Here is a 13,107-nt window from a genome sequence, read left to right on the forward strand (position 1 = left end):
TCAAATCCTTACAAACATCCTACCTTGAGACATTTTAGTAAAGAAGGCAAAAGAGGTGCTTGAGACAGCTTATGCTTCCAAGATGGCTGCAGTCTTATGACATGACCCAGTAACGAGAGGATGGATAAACGAGTGGCGGCTTTACCCACATATTCATTAATCCTGTCCAAGAGGTGCTGAAAATGCAAAAGAAGAAGGGAAATCCTCACATGAATATATGAAGTTAACAAAAATAAAGACAACAATGATGTGCCCCAGTCTCTCAAGTCTTGTCTCTAATGTAAAGCAAGGCTCATGCAGATAAAATATCAAATTCAACATTTTAAAAACCACGTTAGCAAACAAAACACTGCTGCATTTGGCCTGACAAAAGGCAGCCAGTTTGCATCTCATGAAAAAGGATCCTACAATACACGCATGCAAAAAGGGGGAGACTTGTTCACAGTCCCTCAATAACCACTAGTGTCAAACTGTGTTAGGTTATTGAAGCCATGAGGGCATCCCGCAGGAAACAGCCACTTATTGCTAGAGCAACCCAACCTACATGGTTTGATCTCAAGTAACAATTAGGTAGTAGAAGTAACAATTCAGACCAGAGTAAATAAAAAAACAAGATGGGCCAGGCGCAGTGGCTCATGCCTGCAATCCCTGCACTTTGGGGGGCTGAGGCAGGAGGACAGCATGAGGCCAGGAGTTCAAGGTTACAGTGAGCTATGATTGTGCCACTATGCTCCAGTCTGGGCAACAGAATGAGACCCCACCTCTTTAGAAAACAAAACAAAACAAGATGTACTGCAAAAGGCATGCAATACAAGGTCTTCAAATCCTGGGGCAGTTGCTCTCATATACACACTTAAGACTTACCAAAGTCTGCAATAACAATGCTTTATTACCTACTTACTAAAAACAAAAGGAAAACATGAAGGAGCCCTCCAAGTACCTGGTGCTAGGAAACAAGACTCATTAATTTGCCATGTAAGTCCTTTGTACTTGAAGCTTTTCCATATTGATAAAAGTCTAAAAATCCTATTCAAAGTATGGGTTGAAATATGGGTATCTATGGGCCAAACCATCACTATACAATTATAGTACTGGAAATGTAAGATTTCTTTAAACAAGATCTTTAACAGTCTCTGAAATATGTTTTATTTTGTAAACTTTTCAAGAATCATGGGTCCTACAAATTAATTTTTATATGTAGTTATAAACTGGGAACAATGTCATCAGTAGCACACAGAAATCAAAAGAATAAGCTTGGGATAAATTGCACAGTGGCCATGCACAGAAGCTGTTGTACTCATGGAGAACATATGAAATGCCTACGACACATCAGCTGTTACCTTGTCATGTGGCTCTTGTAAGGTGGTCAGGATGTGCAACGCCGGCTGAGAGTTGGTTTCCAGGTAATAATCCACCAAAGTGTTTACAAGCATAGGACCACGGTCTAAATCAAGAAAAGGGCAACGGATGATACTTACTCCCCTTAACATCCTAAATTTACCTTACACAGCTGCCTGTCACAAAATCTAGAAAATATTTCTTTATATGCTATTCTAAGTGTTATGCAGCATTACATTTCTGCCTTCTTAATTTAATAATAGGATAATCACAAGCTTATTTGGCTAAATATGCATAAAAACATATGAAGTCCTTTTATTTTTATTGCTTTTTTTTTTTGAGATGGAGTCTCGCTCTGTTGCCAGGCTGGAGTGCAGTGGCACAATCTCAGTTCACTGCAACCTCTGCCTCCTGGGTTCAAGCAATTCTTGTGCCTCAGCCTCCCCAGTAGCTAGCTGAGATTACAGGCACCTGCCACCACGCCTGGCTAATTTTTGTATTTGTTTTTTTTTTTTTTTTTTGATATGGAGTCTCGCTCTGTTGCCCAGGCTGGAGTGCAGTGGCATAATCTCAGCTCAATGCAAGCTCCGCCTCCCGGGTTCACGCCATTCTCCTGCCTCAGCCTCCCAAGTAGCTGGGATTACAGGTGTGAGCTACCACACCCGGCCAATTTTTGTATTTTTAGTAGAGATGGGGTTTCACCATGTTGGCCAAGATGGTCTCGATCTCCTGACCTCATGATCCACCTGCCTCGACCTCCCCAAGTGCTGGGATTACAGGCGTGAGCCACCGCACCCGGCCCTCTATTGCTTTTTTAATTACAAAAAATAATCCATATCTATTGTTAAAAATCCAGGCGATGTAAAAGTACATAAAATAAAAGTGAAAGTGCTCCTGCCACCTGCCTCCCAACCCCTCTTCACAGATAAACACCCTTAAGTTTAGAGTGTGTCTCTTCAAACCTTTTTCTACTTGTATAATCGCACACATGCAGCCCTCATGTCCACAGACGCAGACACAGTTTGTGCACGTGTGTTTTTTCCACTGAACAATGTGTTGTAACCACCTTCCCATGTCAGCATCTATGGCCTATTTCATTTCTTTCCGTCCTCCAAGTGTTCTACTGCATGGCTCCATATAACTAATTTAACCATTCACCTACTGAAGGATACTTGGGTTTTTCCAATTTCTCACTATACTTCACTCGAAGCTATAAGAAGATACAGATTCTTATAAATGGCCCAAATGGTATGTGTTTTAAAACTGATGACTGATACTCCAAACGGCTGAACATCAATTCACATTCCTGCTCACAGTGCCCATCTCTATACTCAGTATTTAATTTTGCCAACCTGGCAAGCAAAAAAGGGTACTATTTAAATTTGTATTTCTCATACTAAAAAGAGGTTAAGCACTTTTCATATTAAAAACCACATATATGATTTATAGTTAAAGCGATGTCTGGAATTTGCTTTAAAATATTTGGAGGGTGGGAGAGTCAGGGAGGAAAGAATTTGAAACTGGGTTCATGGGGTTCACTACATGATTCTTACTTCATGTGTGGGCATACTTGAGTATTTCTATAATTGAAAGTTTAAAACACATATAGATACTCTCTTTGGGTGTTTAAAAAACTCTTCAGAAGATGAAAACTAAAATTATCAGCAGGATTCTAGTGGCTCTAAATCAATCTCTTCTTTTTAGCAGATAAGCTAAAAGGATATTATTTTGCTAACCAGAATTGAGGTTCTCTTTAAAGACAGCTGTCACGTCGTCCCGCACACCCAGCATCGGGGAGTCCAGCATGGCGAGGAGCTCCCCGACATTCGCTTGTTGGGCCATTCTCTCCCTCAAAGGCGCTGTGCCAGCTCCAGGACGTGTGCTACAGGTTCTGAAGGTTCTTCATTGGCGCCACTACCAGACTGACAAAAAGGAAGATGAAGAGTCACTAAATGGCCCCATTTTTCTCCACACACAAAAAAATACCTGCAAGACAAACCAATGCATGTGTTCAATGCAATGGAAAGTTTGACCAGAATTCTCTGGTTTGAACAGTGAGTACGTTTGGCTGAGAAAAGAAGATAAAGCATATGAACAATTATTTGGCGAGTTTATGAAGAAGGTTTCTACAAAATACAACAATCAGAAAGAAACCTTAAAAACTGATACCAGTCACAGCAACTTAATAATAGGATCAAATCTAAGTTTTACTCCTACTTCTGATTCTACCTTGGGTTTTGGCTAAGACTATATTTATATTTCAAATTATTGATCTAAAAAGCAGATAATCTTTTTTCAGCAAAAGAACTAAATACACACTATTTCCTTCTTGACAATCTCATCAATGGCTAAGAGTTAGTACAGCTGGTTAGGTCACAATTCTGTTAAGTCCAACACCTAGCATAAACTGGGGGTCATTTCTCTGTTTTAGCATACACCTGTCATCTGAGACATCTAACTGTACATCCAAATACCACTGGCTGCAGGGAGGTATTCATAGATGGGCTCATCAGGGCAAACCTTCAAAAACTCACCCTTCAAAACCCAAGCTCTCCACGGTAGTAGAGCAGCTGCTTTATCTTGATATACAAAAAGCAGCTCATTCCCCAAGTGTTAACTATACACACTTATGATTTCTCCCTTACTTTGGTCTCTGAGGCTGTATTTGCAAAAACAAGTAACAACAGTTATTCATAAGACAAGCACTGTACACCTTTTACAAACATCATTGTAAATACTCCTAATATGACCACCATGTAATTGGCACTTTTGTCCCCATTGTACAGGGAGCAGAATGGAGATCAAGCCGTTTGTTCTGGGTCACAAAGCTAGCAAGAGGCAAAACCGGAGGAGAAAAACTGATATTGGAACCTGGATCTGACTTACTCCAAAGCTCCAGGCCCTTAAGTGTCACACTAAGCTAACCTGTGGTTTTCATCATCACAGCAACTCTGTGATGTGATGTGAGCAGGTATCATCCTTATTTTACACATGGGGATATGGATGTCCAAAAAGGATAACATTTCCTTTTCTTTCAGTAAGTGTAAGTAGCAGTTCTTAAGCTTCAATGTGCATCAAAACTACCTGGGGTATTTGCTAGAAATGCAATACCTGGGCCCCTTCCAAAACTGAATTTTGGGCTCAGGAATCTGTATTTTAATAAGCACTCCAGGTAATTCTTAAAATGAGACACAAACTAGTTTTGAGAAACACTATGATAAAGAAAAATCCAACTGAAGAGTTAAGCTGAGGCCAGATGTAGAGGCTGAGGCCGGGCATGGTGGCTCACGCCTAAAATCCCAGCACAGTGGGAGGCCGAGGCAGGTGGATCACCTGAGGTCAGGAGTTTGAGACCAGCCTGGACAACATGGTGAAGCCCCATCTCTACTAAAAATACAAAAATTAGCTGGTGTGGTGGCAGGCACCTGTAATCCCAGCTACTCAGGAGGCTGAGGCAGGAGAATTGCTTGAGCCTGCGAGGCAGAGGTTGCAGTGAGTCAAGGTCGTGCCACTGCACTCCAGCCTGGGCAACAAAGCAAGATTCTGCCTCAAAAAAAAAAAAAAAAAAAAAAGGGAGAGAGAGAGAGAAGCCCCTTTTGCAAGAATGCCACATTTAAATTAGCAATGACCCCCAAAACTGCCAGGTATTAACTTGCTAGCATCTATGTTCCTGTTTAATTACAATCTTGTGACATTCACTGGTTTTGGCTCTCAGTAAGTTAGAAGGTCATTTAGCAGAAAAATCAATTAAAATGTCTAAATGCCTTTTTGATACCATGGTATAGGAAGTTGCTGACTCATATCTATAAATAAAAATCTTACAAGTAAATCACGTAGGAAGTTAATTTCAAAGGGCTCCAAAATGTGAGACCACCATTGGTAAGATTCTACCGCAAAAGTTCAAAACTAAAAAGTAATTAGTATGGTAACAGGTACATACAAACATTTGCTGCATAGCACCTGTATATTATCATAAAAAATACCAGTAAAAATCTTTGGGCCACCACTTTCAAGGTGACTTTTTAATAGCACACTTGTCCAGCTAACCCCCACATTGATTTCTACTTCAGGTAAATCACAAATGATTCTCAATTAGTGACAAAGAATGTTGTTCATAAACTTAAAAGTATCTTGTCCCTAAGTTTGGTTTTGTTTCAATAAAATTGTTACTTACCTACTATCTGTCTAGGGAGACTCTGAGTTTGCCTTCTGTGTAGTCAGAAGACGATAATGTCAGATCTGGGCCTCCACACGCAGGCAGCCCCAGAGCCCAGAGTGACACGAGCTCAATTTTAAACAAAGATGGCGCCCATCCAGTCAACTTGGCGATAGTGTGGGCTAATCAGCTTGGGCTACCTAGCCTGTTTTTGTTTGCAAAATAAGGTTTTATTCTAAAACATATCAGAAACACATTTTGGCAACAAGTATTTCTCTCTGGTTCCAAAATTCTACTGTCGGCCGCGTTGGTGGTATAGTGGTGAGCATAGCTGCCTTCCAAAATACTACTGTTTGCCATAGTTTTTAATCTCCAGGAAAAATATAAACATTGGGTTTTATGTGAGATTCTTTGCATAAGTGGCTCGAGTTCAAGCATTTCTGACATTCTAAAAAGCCCTCCTAAGAGTTAAATCATAGCTTTTGGGATCAGTCCCATAACTAGAATATCTCCTTTTTAAGCACATTCAAACATTTGAGGGTACAGTAAGTGCAAGGTGTTAAGTAGGTAAGACAGACTTGGCCAGTTCTATGAAGAATTAAATGTTCTATAGCAGAAAAAAAGACATGGTTCAATATGTGCACAAAAAAGGGGAAGAAACCAGCCCAACTTGGACTCAGTCAGGGGTGGTGGTGGTGGTGGATGAAATGTACACATGTTAAACACATTTTACAGCCTATAGAGACTGGCTGAGAAAAGTCACTTAAAGATCAGCACCACAGACACAATGAAGCATCAGTGTGTTAGCCACAAAAGTCTCTAGCCATAAAAGTCTCTTTTCCACTTTGGAAGTAACTCACCATAGAAAATACCATACGGGAGAAGTTAAATGACAGCAACTGGGTGAATGGATTTCTGTATCCTATATGCTAAAGCAACATTCCATTTAGTTTAATATTATCTTTAGTGGCCACATACAGTGCACAGTACAGTGTTGTAGATGATGCTAGTCATATTAAGAGGGCATGACCTTCAAGGCCAATCTCTACTCCAAAATCCATCACTCTGCCATCTTCTGGATCTCAGTAAAAGGCACTACCATCAGTCTAAAGCGAACACCCAGGTGACTCCTTGACTCTTTCACCACCCCCAACACCATATCTAATCCATCAGCAAACCCTTTGCTATCACCTCAGTCGAAGCCCCCATCATCTCTCAGAGACAAGGGAGCAGCAGCCCCCCTCACTACTCTCCCTGCTTGTATTCATGCTACCCTACAAAATTCATTTGCCACCAAATAACCACAAGAGACATTGAGATATGAACATCAGAATCTCACTCCTCTGTTTAAAATCATCCGGTGGCTTCCCATGGAATTAATAAGAGCCAATAACATTATGGAACTTATGAAACTCATGAGTAGTCTACAAGGCCTCCTAAGATCCAGCAAGTTATTAACCTCCCAACCTCCCTCTGCCTCTTCATTCCTCTGCTCTAGTCCCAGTCTTCCCAAACACAGGAATACTGGTTCTTTCTTGCTCAAGGCCTTTGCACTTGCTGTTCCCTCTCTGCATGGAACACTCTTATCCCACATCCTTGCACAGCTGACTGTCTCACAGATCTCTGATGGGCCTCCCCTGACCACCCAATCTAAAGCAGCAGGGAGGTTCTTAGTCATCACTTTTCAATAAAAGATACTTTGTAATTCATGAGAAACCTTGAACCAAGTTTAAACTACACAGCTAGTAACCAGATTTGATCCAACAATACTTACGATCTCAAAAAACATGGAAAGCAGGGATCTGCCAAAGTTCAGTTTCAGTCTCTATACTTAGCCAAAATCTGGTGGCTGTCTGGCTTTGGCACAGGTGTTTTGTTTTTGTTTTTTAATTGAGACAGAGTCTCGCTCTGTCGCTCAGGCTGGAGTGCAACGGCACAATCTTGGCCCACTGCAACCTCCACCTCCCAGGTTCAAGCGATTCTCCTGCCTCAGCCTCCCAAGTAGCTGAGATCACAGGCGCACACCACCATGCCTAGCTAATTTGTATACTTTTAGTAGAGACGGGGTTTTACCATGTTGGTCAGGCTGGTCTCGAACTCCTGACCTCAGGTGATCCTCCCACCTTGGCCTCCCAAAGTGCTGGGATTACAGGTGTGAGCCACCACACCTGACCAAAAATGTCTTAAAAATGAGGACAAAAGTATAAGCAAGAGTACCCCATGAAAAAAGAAAAATGCTATTAAAAGTTGGGGGTTTTTTTTGTTTCAAAATAAAAATAATTGCTAAAGGCAGCCAACAATTTTTAGTAATTGAAGAGTAAGGATCTTTGAGGCTTGCCAAGCTATGAATCCCAGGTACAAGGTTCCTTCCAGAAAACCATCTACCAGAAACTTTCCTGAATTCTGCTTTGTCCAAAAATGTTACCAATGAGGCTGTGTGCCAGCTGAGATGATATTACACACCTGTGACATAGTGACCACAGGAGTAACCTAGCAGCCAGTAGTGTCCACAAAGTATTTTTCCTATATTAAAATTTCGAACTTCTAAAATCTGACTACTAAAATGCAATACAATTACTATGGTGAAAAATGTTTAATAAAATTTAAGATTTACTTTTGTATCTCAGAATTTACATTTTATGATGGTGATATTTAGCTTGGACCTCAATGATCTGAACACTTAACCATTTGACTTTGGGTTCAAATTCATATACAGTGGACTTCTAAAAAAAAGGAACAGTATGAAGCACACACAAAAACACTGAAAATGAAAAATCAAACTCAGAAAATTTTCCCTACTTGTGAGAGAACAATACTTAACTTTCTTGTTAGACAGTCTACAGTTTGTATCAAGACCCTACTTACGAACTGATGTAGAGCTGTAAGACAAAAATCTCTACCTTATTTCACAATTCCTATGACAGAGGTGAGGCAGACAGTGACAGAATATAGTAAACAGCAACCACTGAGCCTTGGCATGAGTCACACAGCTGTCCATGTATAAAGACAGCAGACCAAGCACCTCCTGCCTTCCCTAAACCCTTCCTATACACAACTCTTTGCACTTGGCACTATTACTGCTAAACCAAAATTACAGTTCAGTGATCAGTTAGGCCACTAAGAGGAAATTCCATCCACAGAAATGCCAGCACCTCAACATTTATGAAGGATATATTCTGAGACAGGATCCTCCAATTCCTAAAAACTACTATAGCATATAACTTATCTCTCAAAAATTAATTTAAGACAACAGATATAGCCATGTTAAGATGCAAATGCTCACTCACCAGCTCAAGGGTTCTTGGCCCAGGATGTACATTAGAATCACCTGGAGAGCTTACAGAAAGTCTGGAGCATATCACATTTGGTTTGTTTTTATAAACCCATGCGGATTTCTAAGGTGCAGCCAGGGCTAAGAACCTCTGCACTAGTTAAATGACTTGTGTCAGCACACAGGCTTTAATTTAATGAAGTGGTTAAAACCAAACTTTGCTGCTAAACAGAGCTGAATTGAGTCCACCAAGTACTAGCTATACTCCTTTAGGAAAACTACGTGACATCTTTGAACCTGAATCCTCACCTGTAAAATGGGGATACACCGAAAGTGTGGCTGTGAAGAAGAAAAGTAATCCATACAATGCACTTTGCACAGTGTCAGGCACTGAATAAGCAACTAATAATCATCAGTAATGCTAATTACTTCATGCCATAGATGGTCCAGTTCCTGGCAAGTAGCTAAAACTGTAAATGTTAAATCCCTGAATGCACAACCATGGGCAAGATAATTCCCTCCCATCTTCCTCTAACCACTGGCCTGGTTAGACCTTACCTGTTCTACGGACAACTGGTACTTCAGTTTCCAGTGCTGTCAACCTGGGGTCTTTCATGGTCACTGAAGGAAGAAAACAAATGCACAATGAAGCAAAATCCCAGATGCAATCAGAAGCGAGTTAGGGGTTCATCTGGCACAAGCTTCTTCCTCCGCTATCCCCAACAGGTGGCCATCATGTTTCCACTGGAATGAACACTCATAATCACTGGAAGCACGTGCCTCTCCCCGTCTACATTTCTGAACAGCTGGTTGCTGGAAAATTCTTTATATTGTGCTGAACTTGTAATCTCTGTCTTTTGTTAATGTCTGTTAGAGGTATAAATGAATGGGCAGGATAGGCCCTAGAATTAGAGAGTTCCGGGTTAAAATCCAAGCTCTGCAACTTATTAGTGTGTAACATTTGGCTATTTATCTTAAGTCTCCAAGGTCTAACTGTAAGTTACCTTGTCTGTAAAGTTAGAATAATGATGGCATCAAGCTCATAAGGCTTGTGGGGATTACATGAGATGATGCATCCTATTGCCCTCGGCACAATGTGGGGCACACCGAAGTTACCGGAGGAGCCATGTGAGGCAGGTCCAGGACAGTGAGGGGCACAAAGCACTGAGTGGGCCAGCAGGCCCTCACTGCCCGCCACAGTTCCCACAGTCCTCACCCCTCCACAACCCTCCCCACCACCTTGCCTCACTGGCCTTTCAGTTCCTTGGTCAAGCCACATGCTCCCCATTCCTGAGCCTAAGAGACTCGACCTTTGGCTCCTCCTAAACTCACTCTTCATCCTTAAAATCTCAGCTTAAATGCTCACTTCCTCGGAGAAGCCCTCCTAGGCTCCACTTCCCTCCCACTCCCACCTTCCAGACTAGGTCAGGTCCCCTGTTATGCTCTTGCAGCCTATATTTCTTGTGTCACTTACCACAACCCAATTAAATAAGCTCGATTAATCACTGAACATGTCTCCTTCACTAGCAGTTACATCCAGGGAGAGACTGCAGCTTACTCAGTACTGTATTTCAAGCAGCTACCAAGGTGTCTGGCACTTCTTGATTGAATGACTAGGAGTTAAAATCTTTCTTTCTTTTCATTTTCTTTCTTTTCTTTCTCTCTTTCTCTTTTACAGACAGGGTCTAACTCTTAGACTAGAGTACAGTGGCGCCATCATAGTTCACTGCAACCTCAAACTCCTAGGCTCAAGCGATCCTCCCACCTCAGTCTCCCGAGTAGCTAGGAATACAGGCACACACCACCATGCCCGACTAATTCTTTTTTAAAGATGGGGTCTCACTATGTTGCCCAGGCTATGCCCAAACTCCTAGCCTCAAGCAATCCTCCCATCAAGGCCTCCCAAGGTGCTAGTATTACAGATGTGAGCCACTGCACCTGGCCAGTATTTCTTAAATAAATGTCCAAAGCCTAATTCTGCCTTCAGGCAGCATGACTTAAATTTAATCCTTCTATAAGAGACATAAAATATTTGTGAACAGCTACCATTTTTCTATTTTCTTCCCCCTTTTACCCCACTTTGTCCAAATTAACTTGTATTAAATATCAGTGCTAAATGAGTATATATCAATACATTCTAGTTTGCTTTTAAAATATGGGTCCTTCAAACTATATTTAGGTACAATCTGATCACTAGATTGTAAACTCCATAAGGACAGGAACCATCTGGGACACCTAGGGTCTATCCTGGCACCTGGCACACAAGAGGCAAATACACCCTGCTCAGATCAGGTAAGATGTAATCAGCTTCTTTGGCAGGCATTCCAGAGTTGAATAGAGTGTGAAAGCTGAGCTTCATATACTACGGACACCCAATTACCCTAAACACGGAAAAAACTTGAACCAACTTCTTAAATGTACAACCATGGCCAAAGTCAAATTAGTGGACTGAGGAGCTCTCTAACAATTAAAATCACTGTTCCAGATGACAGGGTAATTCTATTTCCACGTGGAACACATTCCAGACATTAAACTCCACTGGTTTCTTCAGTGGCACCTGCAAGCCTGTGAACAATGCTGCAGGCAGGCTGGTCCTCCGGAAAAGAGGGATCATACCATTCTGTCAGGGAGTGCTTGCCTGGTCGGACTCAATGCAAGTCATAGGGCTTGAATTAAACTGCAGGAGCCCAGGCCGGGCACGGTGTCTCACACCTGTAATCCCAGCACTTCGGGAGGCCAAGGTGGGCAGATCACCTGAGGTTGGGAGTTTGAGACCAGCCTAACCAACATGGAGAAACCCCGTCTCTACCGAAAATACAAAACTAGCCGGGCATGGTGGCGCATGCCTGTAATCCCAGCTACTCGGGAGGCTGAAGCAGGAGAATCGCTGGAACCCAGGAGGCGGAGGTTGCAGTGAGCAGAGATCATGCCATTGCACTCCAGCCTGGGCAACAAGAGCAAAACTCCATCTCAAAATAAATAGATAAATAAATAAATAAAGTGCAGAAGCCTCTAATCTTAAAATCAGAATCTTAAAATAAGCAGTTAGTCCAGTGAGTCATATAGACTTCCTCTTGCAACTAATCCTGGTTGGACATTTTACCTGAGAAGAACTATCTAAGGCAAGGGTAAAATTAGGATCTACACCAGATGAGATCCTGTAGACTGCCCAGCCACAACCCCTGTCCTCCATCAAGGCCCTACTCTAGGAGAGTAGTGCACACCACCAAAAGGTGGTGGTGGTTGGTTTGTTTTGTTTTGTTTTTTGAGATAGAGCCCCGCTCTGTCGCCCAGGCTGGAGTGCAGTGGCCTGACCATGGCTCACGGTTCACTGTGACCTTCGCCTCCCAGGCTCCAGCAAACATCCCACCTCAACCTCCCAAGTAGCTGGGAATACAGGCACACACCACCATGCCTGGCTAATTTTTGTAATTTTTGTAGAGACAGGGTCTCCCTATGTTGCCCAGGCTGGTCTAGAACTCCTGGACTCAAGTGATCCATCCACCTCAGCCTCCCACAGTGCTGGGATTACAGGCGTGAGCCACCACCCCCTTACCTAGCAGAATGTTTCTGTCCAATGCTCAGTGTTAAGACTTTTAACTTCTTTATCACTGCACTAAAAATGATAATGGTACTAAATTGGTAGCAATTTTATGTTGGTATGTCAAAGGCTACCTACTATTCTACTCTTATTTATATTTTTAAGTGTTTATTGACTTATTCATTTGTATTTCAATCCTGCCCTACGGGGGGTACTACCAGGCACAATCACCCTGGTCAGTAAAGGGAGATGTGACTTGTGAACCTCCTGAAGGGAAGGGAGGCGTGCAGATGGAAACACATGGCAGAGCAGAACACCAGTATCAATCCATGTCCTTATCTTCGAAAGCCAAATCTAAAAAGAAACCTGACTCCAGATCTAGACTTTTTTCCCTTTCATATTGGACCCAAAAGTTGTGTTCTCACTTATGTTCATCATTATAACTTCACTTCTATAAGCAACCTTTTTGAATAAAACGTAGGTTTGCGGAAGAAGAAAAGGGCTCTGTGTTTTAAGTATTTTGAGATGAAACGGAAGGCACATAGGTCAATCTGTTTTCACCATTCATCTTAACTAATATCATTCTTTAGGTGTTTACAGACGGATGGCTTATATGCCTAGGATGACACATGAAGTCCAGCCTAACAGCCATGGATAGCTGTCATTAGCAGGACCCATATGCCATTTTTTTCACATATCTCTGCCCTAGCCAAGATGCATTATGAGCTGTGAGAGCCAAGAGGTATATATACCTTTTGAAAATACTAGTGGCAGACACCTAAGATGTCTTTAGAAAGGGTT

The 13,107-nt window shown here is 42.0% G+C and overlaps 1 protein-coding gene across 25 annotated transcripts in view; it reads right to left on the bottom strand.

Moving 5' to 3' along the window:
- TSC1 (TSC complex subunit 1) overlaps window positions 1–13,107 on the bottom strand; it is a 53,610-nt gene that overhangs the window by 34,331 nt on the left and 6,172 nt on the right. For 17 of the 25 annotated variants that reach the window (XM_073022053.1, XM_008005840.3, XM_073022051.1 and 14 more), the window contains 4 exons: window positions 9,324–9,386; window positions 3,075–3,260; window positions 1,341–1,444; window positions 24–176 (listed from right to left, as the gene is read on the bottom strand). In XM_073022053.1, coding sequence (XP_072878154.1) covers window positions 24–176; window positions 1,341–1,444; window positions 3,075–3,180 — 363 coding nt within the window. In that variant the 5' untranslated portion in view covers window positions 3,181–3,260; window positions 9,324–9,386. Of the gene's footprint in view, window positions 1–23; window positions 177–1,340; window positions 1,445–3,074; window positions 3,261–9,323; window positions 9,387–13,107 lie in introns of those variants that run through there. The other 8 variants (XM_073022059.1, XM_008005843.3, XM_073022060.1 and 5 more) reach the window with 3 other exon arrangements.

Source organism: Chlorocebus sabaeus, chromosome 12 (genome assembly GCF_047675955.1).
Source record: "Chlorocebus sabaeus isolate Y175 chromosome 12, mChlSab1.0.hap1, whole genome shotgun sequence".
In the NCBI taxonomy this organism is placed as follows: domain Eukaryota; kingdom Metazoa; phylum Chordata; class Mammalia; order Primates; family Cercopithecidae; genus Chlorocebus; species Chlorocebus sabaeus.